This window comes from Canis lupus, chromosome 11, assembly GCF_011100685.1.
Source record: "Canis lupus familiaris isolate Mischka breed German Shepherd chromosome 11, alternate assembly UU_Cfam_GSD_1.0, whole genome shotgun sequence".
NCBI lineage: Eukaryota > Metazoa > Chordata > Mammalia > Carnivora > Canidae > Canis > Canis lupus.
Genome location: NC_049232.1, coordinates 64,564,466 through 64,582,515, shown reverse-complemented (window position 1 = coordinate 64,582,515; position 18,050 = coordinate 64,564,466). Strand labels below are relative to the sequence as shown.

Below are 18,050 nucleotides of genomic sequence, written 5' to 3'. Positions count from 1 at the left end.
GAAAGGGAGGTTGTGGGGGAAGTGAGTCTAAAAGTTACGGAAAGCTTGAAGGGAATCTCGAATAGTAGAATTAAGTGTTTAGGCTTGAAGTCAAGGACTCCTGCATGTGATTCATTTGTATCCATGTGTGATGACTGATCAATAATTTGTCAGTTACTGATTGTTTTAAATACATGGAATTCTAAGAGTTATTGATACAGTACATTAAAAATGTACTAGTTTTAATTTTTTCTTTCTTTTTTTTTTTAATTTTAAATTAGTTGGCTTCCTGAGGCTCAAGTAGTCCAAAGAGCCCTCAATTCTGCAGCTAACAACGTATACCAGTATGGAAGAGAATGGATAACTCACAAGGTAAGGGAAGAGCCTCTCTTTGTGGTTTTTTCTTTGCAGGGTTGTCATTGGTAGGGGCTTCCTGCTTTGATGAAGTATAAATGGAGATTCTCTTTAGAACAGTTTCTGTTTTTCTTTTTTTTAAAGATTTTATTTATTTATTTATTCATGAGAGATACACACACACACACACACAGAGAGGCAGAGACACAGGCAGAGGGAAAAGCAGGCTCCATGCAGGGAGCCCGACGTGGGACTCGATCCCGGTCTCCAGGATCACACCCTGGGCCGAAGGCAGGTGCTAAACCGCTGAGCCACCGGGGCTGTCCCAGTTTCTGTTTTTGAAATAGGCTTAAGTCTACAAGTCAACAAGAAACATACAAGGAAATTAGACTTTCTGAATGATTGTATTTAGTAGTGCTAGTAGCCTGAACAGAGAGATTGGTCCCTTACTGTTTGTTCATGGTAAGTATTCATTATTTGTGCATTGGTACAGAATGATCATTAAGATTGGGTGGTCAAATAAGACTTTATGGAGGAAAAAAAGTTACTAGCAAATATTAAATGTTATCTGCTGGTGACTGTGCTTGGCAGTTTCTGGTTTGTTTCATTTAATTTTTCCAAGAAACCTGTAGTAGTCTGAATTATTTTGCCTGCTTTACAGAGGAAGAAACAGGCTTAGCAAGGCTAAGTAAATTTCCAGTGGTCATGTAGTAAATTGCAGCTTGGTTTCAAACTGAAGAGTAATTCTAAATTATTTGTTCTTTCTACTGTAGCATGCTAGAAATACATGCCTAGAACTGGCTTAGGTGCTTTAATGTGTCACTCATTGAGATAAATTGTGAAGGAATGATAGGTTTTAGATGACTGAAGAGAAGGAAGTGTGTATTTTAAGGGGTGATTATGTGAGCCAAGATAAGGATGCAGGAGTATGCTTGAGAACACCTTGTCTGAAGCTTTGTGGAGGGGGGTGAAGGATAGAAGAAAAGACACAGTGCAGATGAGAGTCAGCCTCCATGATACTGATTTGGGGTACCCCCTCTCCCCAGTATTACCTGTGGAAAAGAAGGTTATTTGGAGTTACAATATAGTGAAGTAATAGGAAACATCTAGGGATTGACAAGATTTGTTGCCCATAAAAAAAAAGTATCATGTGATTCCTTGCTCAAAATTCAGAAAATAAAACCTCAAAAAAAGTTATCTTGAAAATTATGCATTCGTACAGTAATCGAACATAAGGATGGAATTTTTATCGAGTAAAAAATTAAGAGAAATGGGACGCCTGGGTGGCTCAGCGGTTGGGCATCTGCCTTTGGCTTCCTGCAGGGAGCCTGCTTCTCCCTCTGTGTCTCTGCCTCTCTGTCTCTGTCTCTCTCTGTCTCTCATGAATACATAAATAAAATCTTAAAAAAAAAAAAAAAGTTCAGAGAAAGACCTATGTAACTGATTTTCTTGAGTCCGTACCAGGTAACCTATTCAAACGTCACATGGAAATCTTTAAAAAATATTTGCTGAGTAAGTAAAATATAAGTTTTTGGGTATTGATCTCTTAACTATCAGAGAAGAAGATCCAGCCATTGCAGAAGCCTTTTAGACCACTAGAACTATGTTGTATGATTTACTCTGCTGAAAGCGTGGAATTTAGTTCTTTGGTTTATCTGTTTGAGTTCTGGAATTCTTACCTATTTGGGAAGAGTTGGAGAACTGTGCTTTAGATTTTAGGGAAATGAATTTCAAATTATTTAGAGAAAAGATCTGAAACCTTTTGCTCAAGACTCGAAAAGGGAAGACAGTTGAAGAGAGATGGGTATTGCTAACAAAAGCCGTTAACATAGTCATTAGCCTGATTTGGAAGACACGGGGAAAATATCTAAAACCAACCATTGAATGTTCATTGAGTGATGAATGGGTAAATAAAATGTGGTATATATATATAATGGAATATTATTTGGCCAAAGAAAGGAAGGAAGCACTGATACATTCTGCAACATGCATGAATCTTGAAAACACTATGCTAAGTGAAAGAAGCTGCAGACCACATACATATGATGCCATTTATATGAAATGTCTAGAAGAAATATATCTATAAAGACAGAGAGTAGAGTAGTGGTTTCCGGTGGGGGGGGGGAGCGGGTGAGGAATGGAGAGAAATGAGAGACTGCTGTGAGTATGGAGTTTCTTTTTGGGGTAATGAAAATGTTCCAAAATTGATTGTGGTGATGGTTACATAACTCTGAATATGTTAAAAGAAACCCTTGAATTATATGCATAAGTGGGTAAGATGTATGAATTATCTCAATAAAGTTGTTTTGGAAAAAGAACCATTGAAATTGTAAGGTAGCTTTTCTAATCTTATCCAGCTATAAAAAATCATATAAAAATTGGGTCCTAAGGAGACTGAATTGTAGAAAGGGTTGAAGCCTGAGGAAAAGGTCACATTCAGGAAAAGAAGAGTTTTTTAGGGTGTGTTTAGGTATGAACAGAGAAGGTTCCTGTCTACCTGCCCCAGCCTACCTTGTCAGCTTTATTTCCCGTATCCTCCATGCATTATTTGGTTTCTACCCAGATCTGCTAGTTTGCTGTTTTCTCAAATCCAGTGTACTTTCTTCATTCAATATCCTTGCTTGAGCTTACCTTTCTGCTTGATATGTTATTTCCAAAATTTGTATCTGGAGATGCTGCCCTGAAACAGCAAGAGAGTAAGTTGTGAATGCGTTTTGAATGTCCCTTCTCCCATGACTAGAATAAAGAAAGTGACAGCCAGTCCATAAATGTGCCAGGCACTGTTGTAAGTGTTAGGGAAAAGCAGTAAATCAGAAAGAGTTACCACCCTCCAGGAGCTTACTCTCATGAGAGGAGGCAGACATGAAACAAGTAACCATTGCAAAATGACCTAAAAGTGCTGTGACAAGGTAATATAGAGAGTGATCCAGGGTGATGTATTAGCTAGAATGCCAGAGAATGTCTCTGAGAAGGTGATGCTTTCACTAAGACTGGAGGTCTGGGAAAAGAACATTTCAAAATGAGGGTATAGAAAGGAACAAACTTGAAGGAAAGAAAGAAGGCCAGTATGGCTGGAATGAGGGATGTGGTGACAGGACAAGCCACAGGTCCTAACAAGAAGTTGGGATTTTAATTTAGTTACAAAGGTAAACATGGATTTAAAGCAGAAAGGAATATGGCCTGATTTAGGATATCGAAAGCTCGTTTTGGCTGCTCTGTGGAGCGAAGGGCAGAAATGGGGGAGAGGGCAAGGGGCTGGCTCAGATTATTCTGGTAGTCTAGGGGAGATTGTTGACGACTTGGATGAGGATGGTAGAAAAGGGAATTGAGAGAAGAAGTCACATTTGGGGTATAGTTTTGAGGTTGGTTCTTCTAGGAATTACTGTTTGTAATTGGATACGGAGTGAAAGGGAAGGAAGTTTTCGGTTACCCAACTGTAAGGGTTGCTGTGCCACTTCCTGAGATGGACAGACTTGGAAAGTGATGGGGTCACGGGAGACTTACAGACAGTCATAATTCTGTTTGGGGTGTGTTAAGTTTGAGATACCTATCAGACCTCTAAGTCAAGATTTCAGAAAAGGCAATTGGACATACATAGCTGGGGTTCTGGGAAGAGATCTGGGCTGTAGGTGGAAATTTGAATATCGTCAGATAGCACCTATCACTCTACCCATCAGTAGAGATGAACAGTATTAATTTGGTAGCGCTGCCATAACAAGGTACCACAGGCTGGGTGTTCATATAACACAAATTTATTTTCTCATGATTCTGCAGGCTAGAAGTCCAAGATCAAGGTGTTGGTGGGATTGGTTTCTTTTAAGGCCTCTCTCCTTGGCTTGTAGATGCTTGTGTCTTCTTCACATGCTCATCTCTCTGTGTGTGTCTGTCTCCTAGCCTCTTCTTTTTATGAGGACACCAGTCATACTGGGGTAGGGCCCACCCTGACAACCTCATTTTAACTTGATTACCTCTTTAAATAAAGACTCTATCACCAAATCCAGTCACCTTCTGAGGTCCTGGGGCATTAGGATTTCAACAGATGAATTTAGGAGGGACACAGTTTCTCTCATAACATGGCCTAAGGAGACAATACAGACAGAAGAGGACCAAAGAGGGATTCCTGGAACACTCCAGCTTTTGAAAGTCATAGAAGTGAGCCAGTAGAGAAGACTGAGGAGGAGTAACCTGTGAGGTGGGAAGAATATCCTGTGTGTCCTAGAGGCTGAGAGATGTTTCAAGAAAGACTTGGTCAGCGGTGGTAAATTCTGTCAAGATTCCAAGCAAAGTGAGAACAGAGAACTGCCCACTGACTCACTATCCCCATTTTTTTTTTTAATTTTTAATTTTTATTTTTTTTATTTTTATTTTTAATTTTTATTTATTTATGATAGTCACACACAGAGAGAGAGAGAGAGAGAAAGAGAGAGGCAGAGACATAGGCAGAAGGAGAAGCAGGCTCCATGCACCGGGAGCCTGACGTGGGATTCGATCCCAGGTCTCCAGGATCGCGCCCTGGGCCAAAGGCAGGCGCTAAACCACTGCGCCACCCAGGGATCCCTCACTATCCCCATTTTATAGATGAGGTTATTCGCCTTACGTTACCCAGCTCCCAAATGGCATTCCGACTACTCTTAGTGCTTCATTGTCTCTTGTATGCAAAGAGCATCTCATGTACCAACAATGGTGTCTGTGCTTTCTTGTTTCTTCTGAAACCTGGGTAGCAATGACATGACCATCAGGCTCCATGCTCTCTGGCCCAGTCTTCCTTGTGACTTGCAATACGTATTGTAATGTTACAGGATAATGTTTCAGGTTTGTGATGTTCTGCTATGGTTGGCGGCACCACAGATTTGAAATGATGCTGAATTCTGCCTCAATAGTTGTGGTGTTGTAGAGTTATTCACTGTTGTGCGATGATAAAAAGGATGCAGGTTTGAGATAATGCTTTATTGTGGCAAAAGCCACTATGCAGACAGCTTAGACTGGGGGCTCTTATGATTAAAGGAGGATCTTGGAAACTGAGCAGACAATGACAGAAAGAATTGGTAGTAGGAAGTCTGAGAGTATCTGACATTTGTGATACTTAAAGGACAAATTTAAAGTAATTAAAGGAAATTAAACTGGGGTAATTGTGGCTTTTAGCTATTTTGGGCAGCTTGCTGTGTTAGGTGTTCTTTGTTCATAGGTTGTATATGCTGTAGTTGAAAGAGTATTTGAGTTTTTAATCCTACCTCTACCAGATAGTTGCCTGGCTTTGGGTCTGTCATGGGTCCTTTCTAAATCTGCTTTCTCATCTTGGAAGAACAAAGGTGATAAAAACCTTTTTTTTCTGCCTAACTCTTGGAGTTGTAAAGATCACATAATGTAGGTGAAAGCCGTTTGGAAATTGTGCAATGCTGTGCAAAGATAAATGCCTTTTATTATATTCACTAATTTGTGTTTGGTTTATGAATAAATAAAATATAGAGGAAAACATTGAGCAGATGTGTTTGCATCAAATATGTCTAAAAAATGGTTCAGATATCTATAACAGTGCCAAGCGAGCAAAAGGTGTGGATAGTCCAGGCAAAGGAAAATATACATTGAAAAATGGTCACTCTTGTAACTGAAAAAGAAAAGTATAAATAATTGGTTACGATTTCACACCTATTATCTAAAAGTTTATTAGTCCATAAGTCTTTTTAAAAAGATTTTATTTATTTATCTGACACGGAGAGAAAGAAAGAGCACACAAGCTAGGGGAGTAGCAGAGTGAGAGGGAGAAGCAGACTCCCCGCTGAGCAGGGAGCTCAAAGTGGGACTCGATCTCAGGACCCTGGGATCATGACCTGAGCCAAAGGCAGATACTTAACAAGATGAGCCACGCAGGCACACTGTCCATAAGTCTTTAGAAAATTTGGTTTATTTAAACAATGTTGGAAAATATTAATTGATACAATCCCTAAAGAAGACAATTTAGCAATGCATAGCATAGCAAGTACCAAAAAAGTCCCTCTTTCCTTTGATTCTTGTACATTTATCTTACTATCAGTAAGAAGGAAGTTGTGTTTAAGGACATTCATTGCAGTGTTACTTGTGACATTAAAAATTGGGAACCATCTCTATCCCATGATTGCATGATGATAAAATAATATCAAAACTTAATAAACTGGGATGCCTGACTGACTCATTTAGTAGAGCGTGTGACTCTTGATCTTGAGATTGGGAGTTTGAGCCCCAAGTTGTGTATAGAGATTACTTAAAAATAAAATCTTAAAAAAACCACAAAACTTAATGAACTAATATGGAACAATTAAAAATAAAGATGAAGGTTAGTGATGAAGAACTCTAAATTATATCTATAAAAGACAGAAAGTTACAGAGGATATGGAAAAATGAAAACAGTTGTGATAAGGAAGTGGGACTACAAATTAGTATATATTTAAAAATGTCTTTGGGGCACCTGGGTAGCTTAGTTGGTTAAGCGTCCAACTTTTGATTTCAGCTCAGGTCATGGTCTGGGTTGTGGGAATGAGCCCCACATCAGGCCCTAAGCATGGAGCCTGCTTAAAAATTTATCTTCCTCTTCTGCCTCCTCCCCACTCCCATGCATTCCATAAACAAATAAATACTTTACTGTTATGCTATGTTTTAGTAATAAAACATTGGGTATTATAATGAATAAATTTCCTCAAAGTTGTCTTACTGTGCTTGATTCCCACAGATCCTGAAGCCAGTCTCTTTAGTCATAACTCGGAGACCTGATGTCTTTCAGCAAACTATGGGAAATATGTGTGTGTATAGCTCAGGTCCTAAAATTTTACTTGAAGTTCAGTGGTAATTCTTTACCAGTGGTAAATGTAACATGAGATTTATGTGTAATGGATGAGCACTTGGGCCATCTGCAACAGATTCTTCTCTGGGCAAATAAGATTTGCTAAGTCAGTGATCATGGCTTCATATGTACCATTCTCTTACAACTGGAAGTAGCTCTCTCAGAGACCCCAAAAACAGAGAGAAGCAAAAGGCCAAGAAAGGCAAGGAAATTGGCCAGGAATATTGAAGAGTATAGCTTAAGGAAAGATGATAAGATGGTTAAGGAAAGATGATAAGATGGCCTAGAGGCAATTAAATAGTCTGGAACATTTTAGTTTGATTTGGAACAAATGTAAAGACCCAGCATGAATTAATTTTACTGGATTATTGTCTGACATATTAAACCAGATCATATCTGTATTTTTCCAGCTTCATAAAATTCTGGGAGATAAGGTGAACAATACTGCTATGATTGAAAAGCAAGTACTAGAACTTTGGGACAGATTGTACCATTCTTGGTTTGTAAAGGTAAGTTATTTTATTAGAGGATTTCAGTTGTAAATTAAAGTCTTTTAATTTTACAGACTCGTTGACTAGATAGATGTTAATTAGATAGATATTAACATTGAGATATCATTTATTGGAATTTTTAAACTATAAGGTCTTAAACTTTAGGTCACTGAACATTAGATTGATTTGATGGTTCATGTCCATGGCGGAACCCACCAGTCCCCGTGATGTAGTGTTGTTGTTTTTTTTTTTTTTTTAATTTATTTTTTATTGGTGTTCAATTTACTAACATACAGAATAACCCCCAGTGCCCGTCACCCATTCACTCCCACCCCCCGCCCTCCTCCCCTTCCACCACCCCTAGTTCGTTTCCCAGAGTTAGCAGTCTTTACGTTCTGTCTCCCTTTCTGATATTTCCCACACATTTCTTCCCCCTTCCCTTATATTCCCTTTCACTATTATTTATATTCCCCAAATGAATGAGAACATATAATGTTTGTCCTTCTCCGACTGGCTTACTTCACTCAGCATAATACCCTCCAGTTCCATCCACGTTGAAGCAAATGGTGGGTATTTGTCATTTCTAATAGCTGAGTAATACTCCATTGTATACATAAACCACATCTTCTTTATCCATTCATCTTTCGTTGGACACCGAGGCTCCTTCCACAGTTTGGCTATCGTGGCCATTGCTGCTATAAACATCGGGGTGCAGGTGTCCCGGCGTTTCATTGCATTTGTATCTTTGGGGTAAATCCCCAACAGTGCAATTGCTGGGTCGTAGGGTGATGTAGTGTTTTTATTCAGTGTTCATCATCTTCAACAGCATCTTAATCTTGTTATGTAGAAGTGCAATATAAACCACATATATAATGCTAATTTTTCTACTGGCCCCATTAAAAAGCTAAAAATAAACAGGTGAAATTAGTTTTAATAATATTTCACATATCCCACTATACCCCCATATATTATCATTTCAATATGTAAGCAAGTAGAAAAAAATCTTAATGAGATATTTTAGATCCTTTGTTTTTTTTTCTTACAAGACTTGGAAGTCTGATGTATATTTTATACTGATGCCCCATCTCAATTTTTGGTCTAGCTCCATTTTTATGTATTTATTTATTTATTTTTAAGATTTTATTTATTTATTCATGAGAGACACAGAGAGAGGCAGAGACAAGGCAGAGGGAGAAGCAGGCTCCATGCAGGGAGTCTGATGTGGGACTCGATCCTGGGACCCCAGGATCATGCCCTGAGCCAAAGGCAGATGCCTAACCGCTGAGCCACCCAGCCATCCCTGGAAATTTTTATTTTTAATCACCCTCGTCAGCTGCTTTTGCTGATATACTCTTACTTCAGCATTAATGATGGAAAATACTGTCATTTTCCACTAAATATACAAATGCTGGTTTTGAAAGCAGGCGGTTGTGTGGGGTCTGCTGCACACTGGGTTGGCAGGGCCTGTGGGCCTCCAGGACCCGTGCTGTGGAAGATGACTGTCCAGTGGGAAAGGAGGTAGGCAATGGGACAAGTTGGTGGTCATTTTTCACAGGGTTGACCATAAGGAGAAGAGGACCATGTACATACCAACCTCTTAACTTGAGGTGGAAGGGAGGAAAGCTCAGTTTCAGATTTGAATTTGTTGCTTAGTGACCTGTTTTTACTCTTCCCCTGGGATGAATTAAAGGAACAATGTTGGTTTTTGTGGGTTTCAAAGATGGGAGGGAGGTTAGAAATAATTGAGGAATCTCTAGGGAATTATCTGCTGAAGAACTGGTCAGTTGGAAAGGTGGTACATTTTCCCTCTGCTAACTCTAGGGTTTTGCTTACTAGTAGTTTTTTTTTTTTTTTTTTAATTTTTATTTATTAATGATAGTCACACAGAGAGAGAGAGAGGCAGAGACACAGGCAGAGGGAGAAGCAGGCTTCCATGTACCGGGAGCCCGACGTGGGATTCGATCCCGGGTCTCCAGGATCACGCCCTGGGCCAAAGGCAGGCGCCAAACCGCTGCGCCACCCGGGGATCCCACTAGTAGTTTTTTCTATCCCTTACCCCCTTTAAAAAGCTTCATTTTATAGTCTAGGGAAGTCAGTGGTTTTTTTTTTGTTTATTTTTGTTTGTTTGTTTTGTTTTGTTTTTGAGGTCAGTGTTTTAAAAGCATAGTTTTGTGATAGCTGAGTGGCTCAGTCAGTCAAGTGTCTGTCTTCGGCTCAGGTCATGATCTCAGGGTCCTGGGATCAGCCTGCGTCAGGAGGAAGCTACTTCTCCCTCTACCTCTGCCCCTCCCCACAGCTCGTTCTCTCTGTCTCAAATGAATAAATAAAATATTAAAAAAAAAATAAAAACATAGGTTTGTAAATAGATAGATGTATTGCTTTCTTTACATCTTTAGGACCTAATGTTTTCATTGCATAATGAAGAGATGTCACTGTGCCTTTAGCAAAAGTGTCAGAATGTAAACAAAGTGTTAAAAAACTACTTCTGTTTTTGAATGGTAACCTCACTACTCATTTATTTATTCATATCTCTTTCAAATATAATTATTCCTGTATTCTTGTCAGTGTAATTATCTTCCATATAGAAAAGCTAGATTTTCTCCCATTCTTTTTTTTTTCATTTCCCCCCACATTTTGTTGAGATATAATTGATAGGTAACATTGTATTAGTTTCAGGTGCACTTTATATTCTTTTCTCTTCCTTGCTCTCATTATCTTGTATGGAAGATTAGGTTGATGAGGAAAGGAGGAAAAAAGCAAAACCCCCCCCAAAAAAGGTAGAGGGGCTGAAAAGAAAAAAAAAAAAAAAAAAGCTGTGTTGGTGTATAGTTATATGTATATTGAGGAATAAACTCTGTTCACAAATATATTTAGGAAGGGAGCACTTGAGCTAGGCTGACACATGGTATTGAGAAGGTAAACAGGAAAACATATTTCAGGTCTTTAGATGGACTTCTTAGCTGATTTCCTAAAGAATGCAAAATTTCTCACCTTTGAGTAGCTACTAAAATACTCAAGTGGATCTAAACCAAAGTGGGGGTATTTATCCTTTTTATGCTTTGGGCTAAGATGGAAATTTCATGTCTGAACCATTTTATTCCATAGAATGTAACGCATTCTGGAAGACACAAAGGACACAAGATGCATATAAATCGTCAGAATAGCTGGCTGGGAGACATTCTGGACTGGCAAGATATTGCTTCCTTTGTTCACGAGAACATTGAGACATTTCTCTCGGTAAGAAATATTATTTTTAGTTAAATTGGACTTAGAAATGAAAATAGAAATGCTAATTTCCAGTTTTCCTCGCACACTAAGAGGCCTTTAGTTACCCTGTTTTTAATGCCAAAACATCTACAATTTTGAGAGTTCTAAATGCACTAGGTGTCTGAACACTGTAGGCCTCCGGAGCAGTCCCCCTGGTGCCACCTCTGTGGTTGGAGAGTAACTGAGAGATGCTGAATCTGGAAGCCTCTGTGCAGTGTTGTGGACTCTCAGCTTCTCAGATGCAGGTCTCCCTGTCCCCCTACGCTGACTAGAACATCTCCAAGCTGGACCACTAGGGAGAGGACAGCCATTCTGGTGGGTAGAGTCTTTGGCAGATGGAAATACGGTTCCAGTTATGTCAGAGAGACTGGATGTTCTTTGGAGGCTCAGCATGTTATTTTCTGCCCACTCTCCGGCCATGTACCACCCACCTCTCTGCCTCATTTGCTGAAGGTCAAAGGCAGCAAGGAACAGCTTGCAGCACTGATGAAATTTTATGACCCTCTTGGTTCCACAGTGTGTTTTTTAAAGGGTCTTGGCATGTCGCTTTTCACAAGAGATGAGAGGAATTTTCTTATGAATAGACTCATGACTTCCATCACATTAACAAAAGTTGAAGTTTGTAATGCTAGATATTTTTTTAAGATTTTATTTTTCAGTAATGTCTCCACCCAAAGTGGGGCTCAGACTGACAACCCCAAGATCAAGAGCTGCATGCTCTATCAACTGAGCCAGCCAGGCACCCCACAATACTAGATTTTTTTATTTTTATTTATTTATTTTTTTTACTAGATTTTTTTAAATTAGATTTTTATCAAACTAATAGATGACCATAGCAGAGAGTCAAAACTATTTTAAGATTTTTTTAGTAAAAAATAACCATGCCCTTGCCTTGTGCTTCTCCACTTCAGTCTCATTTTCCAGAAATAGCTATCAATTCTTTTAGCTTTCTCTGGGTATTTAGCTCTAAATTTCCAAAATAATGTTTATGTATCTTTGCTCGGTTTTGTAGTTTTCAGTATTATATTTTGACTTCCTGATAGGAAGATGATGATAAAGATGTGATTTTGAAGTTTCTCAGTGTTCTTGCAACACCTTTGGTTCCTTCCCCCATCCCTGCACTCACATTTGCCTTTCCTCCCATTCACCTAATACAGCTATCTCAATTTGGAGTTAAATCTAGAGATTCATGCCCTTCAGCTCTAAGACTTTATGGTTTTGATAGTCCCTTCCTTCTGTTTTCTCTAGTCCAGTGGCCATGAAACTTTTTTATCTGAGGATTCCAGGATTTTTGTTTATATGGGTTCTGTTGATTATTATGATATTGGCAGTTAAAACTGAGAGCTTTAAAAATACTTATCAATTCACTAAAAATAACGTTACATATTAACACATTTTTTGCATCTACAAAATAACCATTTTCCAAAACAAAAAATAATTTAGTAGGAAGAGTCTTTCTTTAATGTTTTTGCAAAGCTGCTTAGTCTCTAGATTCTCATATCTGCTTCTCCATTCAGTCCATTGGAATACATTGTTTTGATTGAAGTATACCAGGAAAATCCAGCCTTGTACAGATACATAGTTGCAAAAGAGGGGAGTCTTTTAATAGCTTTTTTTGATAATTGTGGCTATTTGACACTACACCAAAACTCAACAAATGGTATTTCTTAAAGGTTAGTTGCTGTGTGGAATTTGAAACCATATCAATAAACTTTTACTGTCTTATATTCAAGTCCATTGATCTATCTTGATTAGAAATGGGTCTTTTATTCTTGCATGCTTTTGTAATAAGCACTGGTCATTTGGAATATTGGTTCTCTGATTTCTGTATATCATCTAAATATCAACACATACTCTTACAGAGTATAAAACAATCACATTCAATCACATATCACTACCAAGCTCATCAGAAAAAAAATCTTACAGCATGAGGGTCAGCTCTTGATCGAATTTTTTATTTCTTATTTCTGCCTTCATACTTGTAATATCCAATAGCTGTCACATTCTGAACCTTTCTTCCTAATCCCCTTGGGGTACATAGAAAGGTTATTTGATTGTTGGGGACCGCCAGTCTACAATTCGTGTATTCAGTTAATTTCGTAAGAATTACCATAGAGTATTTCCTATCAGTGTGACCCAGAAACTATTTAAACATTTTTTTGATAAAAATTCCAAAATGACAGAAGCCCCCAAAAGAATGCATGTAAAAATCACAAGTAAGGGCATTGTTGGTTTGATTTTTGGAATCAGTGGCATTATTCATTCATTCTTTATCCCACAAGGTCAAATGGTCAGTCATGCATATTTTTGTAGGCATTGCAAAGCATTTTCAAGATTTTCTGTAAGGAGTTATTGTAAATGACACCAGCCTGCAAAAGTTCTCTTATGAAGACTGAGCTGAGGTTTGCAAGAAACGCCAGAGACAACAGAATATGCCTTTATAAGTGGTACATTTGAGATAGGAAAGGAATGGATAGTCCTTTCATAGAACAGATGGTATAACTTGCACATATGACAAAAAACAGAACTGCTGTTTTGGAAAGGGCACACCAAAATAAAATCAGACATTAGACTTCTGGTCCCAGCTCTAGTTCCACTTATTAGCTTCAAGGCCCTTGGGCAATTTAAAAAAAAAATCTCTGAGCTTCAGTTTGTCTATCTTTAAAATGAAGATCATTCTCCGACTGACTTACTTCACTCAGCGGAGAAGGACAAACATTATATGTTCTCATTCATTTGGGGAATATAAATAATAGTGAAAGGGAAAATAAGGGAAGGGAGAAGAAATGTGTGGGAAATATCAGAAAGGGAGACAGAACGTAAAGACTGCTAACTCTGGGAAACGAACTAGGGGTGGTAGAAGGGGAGGAGGGCGGGGGGTGGGAGTGAATGGGTGACGGGCACTGGGTATTATTCTGTACGTTAGTAAACTGAACACCAATAAAAAAAAAAAATAAATAAATAAAATGAAGATCACATCATCTGCATTGCTTCTGTCACAGGGAGCAGATGTTATCATGAGGGAATTTAAGTTCCGAAGAGATAGGAAATGGAAACATGTAGGTGTGCCATAAATATTGTACATCTTCTTTTAGTAATATTTAACATCTATTAATAACTATTTTAATAACTGGCTCTAGTGAATTTGCAGGTGATGGAGTAAATGAAGGCAGTAGGTCTTGGGTTTTGATATAAGGGTCATCATCTATCTGAAGAAAGATTTTTCAGCTTATGATTCTAGTGAAAAAATTTTTTTAAAGATTTTATTTATTCATGAGAGACACAGAGAGAGGCAGAGACACAGGCAGAGGGAGAAGCAGGCTCCATGCAGGGAGCCCAGTGTGGGACTGGATCCAGGGACTCCAGGATCACGCCCTGGGGCGAAGGCAGGCGCTAAACCGCTGAGCCACCCAGGGATTCCCCCCAATTCTAATGAAATTATTGAAGTGAAATTACAATGCTTATGTATTTCTAGGTGAATCTAAGTTGGAGGTGGCAAGTGGGAGGGGGCAGCTAAAACCAATACTAGAATTTTCATAGTCTGCACTTGTGATCCTACACAGATTGCATTCTGGCATATTCTCCTATAGGTATTTTTTTCTCTGCATATCATTTTTACGTAGTTCTAATCATGCCATATATAAAATGTTTGTTTCCTGCTTTTTAAGCTTTACAGTATATCATAAAATGTTTTTCTGTGTTATAATAGAGATTTCTTTAATGGCTACTTAATATGATTTGGAATTAGATTCACCATGATTTTCTTAACCATTTTCCTTACTATTGTTCAGTCTTCAGATGCTTTCAGATGATTTTTTTTTCCATTTAAAATAATACTCAGTTCTTGTTTTTTCAGTTTCTGGTTCTAATACACTTGTATTAAAAGCATAGTAGAGGGGTGCCTGGGTGGCTCAGTGATTGAGCATCTGCCTTTGGCTCAGGTCATGATCCCAGGGTCCAGGGATTGAGTTCCACATTGGACTCCCTGCAGGGAGCCTGCTTCTCCCTCTGCCTGTATCTCTACCTATCTCTCTGTGTCTCTCATGAATAAATAAATAAAATCTTAAAAAAAAAAGAAAGAAAAAGTACAATAAAGAGCTGTAGAAACTTCTTCCTTGAGGATTAGTGCTGATGTTTGGCTCTCCCTCTTCATCAGATCTTAGAGTCTCTGTGGATTGTCATGAGCCGGAATGTGAGCCTGCTTTTCACTACTGTCACCACACTCCTGACCATCCTCTTCTACAGTGGGACCGCCCTTCTCAATTTCGTGCTGTCTCTGGTATGTACATATAGATAAGTGCATGTCACCTGTCCTTCTGTAGTAAAGCATATTCTTGGTTCCATTTGTGTTTCCTTCCTCTAGTTTCCAAATGTGATTTTTTAGGAGATACTATCCTTTGTTTTGCAGATAATTTTCCTGACCACACTATTTTATCTATTAAGTTCCAGTGATGAGTACTACAAGCCAGTGAAGTGGGTGATAAGCCTGACACCACTGTCTCAGCCAGGCCCTTCTTCTAATATAATTGGCCAGTCTGTGGAAGAAGCTATCAGGTAGGGAGAAGATTTATGCTGCTCTTCTTTCCATCAGAAACTGCTTTCTCTGAGAAGCCTGCTTTCTGTCCTGAGCCTTTCTAATAACATTTGGTGCTAAGCTAGTGAGAGACCCTGGTATTTTCAAAATTTCGTATTTCCTTGTGAGAGAATAACGTGAGCAGTGCAAGTGTTGATCAGAAAAAGATCCAGTTTCCTGCTGTCCTGTGAGTTCCACCTTTCTTTCCTCCACTGCAGGCTCTTACTCTAGCTGCGGTTCCTGTCATCATGTCACTTGTTGGGGAGAACCACCTCTGGCACCACACAAACACCTCCCCTTCTCTCAGAGCCCTCCTGTTCTCAGAAACTGCAGCTGTGCTCCGGGAGGGGCAGTTGATAGTCTGTTTCTTCCTGTCTTCCCTTGTAGCCAGGCTGTGCCCTTTGCATGAGAGTAGATTGGATACTAGAAATGCAAAGTTTATTATTATTATTTTCAAGTCCCAGGCTATGTGTGCATTACTGGTTCTGGCCAGAAACTTCCATCATGTCTTGTGGGGTCCGTGTATTGCAGGCGTGGCTTCTGAGTGAGATGATTCTTCAACTTTGTTTCTTCATATGTACTTTCCAAGTCATTTTCCTCTTTGTCATTTCAGGTAGGGAGAGGCCCTTTGCAGCCCAGGCCTGTCTCAGCTTTTTCCCCACTCTCATCCCCACTGTTTTTAGCTCATTAGGTTCTAGTATATTTTTTACTGCTTGCACATAGCTGCCCAAATTAAATCCTCATGTTATCCATCAGAGCTGCTTTTTCTAAGAAGTTGTTTACTAAGTGCCCTTAAACTTGAATAGTGAATCTTTGCCTGGCAAAAGTAAGTTTCTACTTACTTTTAAGAAATAGTGTTGCTTGGAAGTCGTCTTTCTTAGAAATCTTGATTTGCCCTGATAATTCTGTCTGACTGACCTTGGTTTATTTCTTCATTGCGCTCATTTAACAATTGATTGAGGATACCACTTTGGTCTCTGGAAAACCCTTAGTTACATTCAAATAGCATGCATGTTCCTAAAATATATTCTTTCTACAAAGTTTGCTGGGTTATCTTTCTTTTTCCTACTAGCAAGGCCTGGGTAATGTCTTCATCAATATCTCACTTCATTGGCCATCAGGTTGAATTTTTATTTATTTTTTTTAAAGATTATTTATTTATTTATTCATAGAGACACAGAGAGAGAGAGACAGAGACAGAGACAGAGACACAGGCAGAGGGAGAAGTGGGCTCCACGCAGGGAACCTGATGTGGGACTTGATCCCAGGCCCCAAGGATCACACCCTGGGCTGCAGGCGGCGCTAAACCTCTGCGCCACCGGGGCTGCTCCAGGTTGGATTTTTAAAAATGCTCTTATCCTCTATGGTGCTCTTGGATATCTGTGTGGGACCATCTATTAAAAATTCCAAGTTTGGGAGTATATTATCTAATGTAACAGTTTTTCAGAGTGAAGCTGTCTTCAGGAAAGACACTTGCTGGCTTTAGCATCCCTTCTAAGTCCATATGATCATTGGTTATCATCTTTATTGAGTAAATGCTGAAAAATCTAACAAGTCACGTTAGTTTATATGAGTTACCTATGTCTGACTCAAGGAAGTTTATGTAAATAACTCTACCAAAAAGAAAAATAGCTGTCTACCTTCCCAGTATGATAAAACTAATGAATGAATCATGTCAAGGGGTGACAAAATCCTTTAGTCCATTGACTAAAGCCAAGCCTTACAGAAAAATATCTATTTTGTCCCATTAAGAACTTTAAGAAAGATACTTCATTTTCTTGAAATAGCCTTTATTAGCACTGACTCTTATTCTCACAAAAGCTTTTCTGTCTTCAAATCATAGTTCTTGAATTTTCTCTCCTTCTGCTTTCTTAGAGTGAACCACTGGTCAACTGTCCTCTGTCATTCCAGTTACCTTTGTTTTCATACCAAATATGCCAACTCCTTTGTTTTAAACTTAGTTCTTTAATGTCATGGTTGTTTGGAATTGGTAAGCAGATCTGTGGTTTGTACCTTGGTCCAGCTGATTGAAAGTACATATCCTGGAGCACCTGGCTGGCTCAGTTGGTGGAACATACGACTTTTAATTTCAGCATTGGGAGTTCGAACTCCACGTTGGGTTTAGAGTTCACTTAAAAATAAAATCTTAAAAAAAAAGAAAAGAAAGAAAAAGCACATATCCTTCTGGTATACCGTGGTGCCTTCCAGCTAGTTGGGGCAGAAGATTATGAGTTAAATTTGTGGTGCTTTAGGACTGTTCAAATGGACACATGAGGCTAACAACTAAAAATCCAAGTTTCTGGCTCACAAGGAATTTGAAGTTAGAAAGAATATGGTCCTCTACAGGGATAGGAAAGATATATGCCTTTTCACAAAATAGATTTGCCTTTTCTTCCTGGGATTATACATACTAATTATGCACTATAACAGTAGCCCATGTCTTAGTTCCAAAGGATACTGGTATAAAACCATTCATTTTATCATATTTTTAATATAGGAAAAAGTTTAAATCCTCAGTACCAGAACTGTAATCTTAATCGTTCTCAAAACTGAAAAAAACAATACAGACTAG

General features: G+C 38.7%; 1 protein-coding gene and 1 long non-coding RNA gene across 8 annotated transcripts in view; one reads left to right on the top strand and one right to left on the bottom strand.

Moving 5' to 3' along the window:
• Nucleotides 1-18,050, top strand: part of TMEM245 (transmembrane protein 245) — a 102,058-nt gene that overhangs the window by 50,831 nt on the left and 33,177 nt on the right. For all 5 annotated transcript variants that reach the window (XR_005367135.1, XM_038553056.1, XM_038553055.1 and 2 more), the window contains 5 exons: nucleotides 261-351; nucleotides 7,558-7,656; nucleotides 10,744-10,875; nucleotides 15,062-15,184; nucleotides 15,314-15,459. Coding sequence is in view for 4 of the 5 variants with exons in the window: in XM_038553056.1 (XP_038408984.1) it covers nucleotides 261-351; nucleotides 7,558-7,656; nucleotides 10,744-10,875; nucleotides 15,062-15,184; nucleotides 15,314-15,459 (591 nt within the window). In the remaining variant the exon portion in view is untranslated. The remainder of the gene's footprint in view (nucleotides 1-260; nucleotides 352-7,557; nucleotides 7,657-10,743; nucleotides 10,876-15,061; nucleotides 15,185-15,313; nucleotides 15,460-18,050) is intronic.
• LOC111098127 overlaps nucleotides 1-18,050 on the bottom strand; it is a 47,770-nt gene that overhangs the window by 14,314 nt on the left and 15,406 nt on the right. For 2 of the 3 annotated variants that reach the window (XR_005367138.1, XR_005367137.1), the window contains exon 3: nucleotides 2,845-3,013. This is a non-coding gene — a long non-coding RNA (uncharacterized LOC111098127). The remainder of the gene's footprint in view (nucleotides 1-2,844; nucleotides 3,014-18,050) is intronic. The other variant, XR_005367139.1, reaches the window with a different exon arrangement.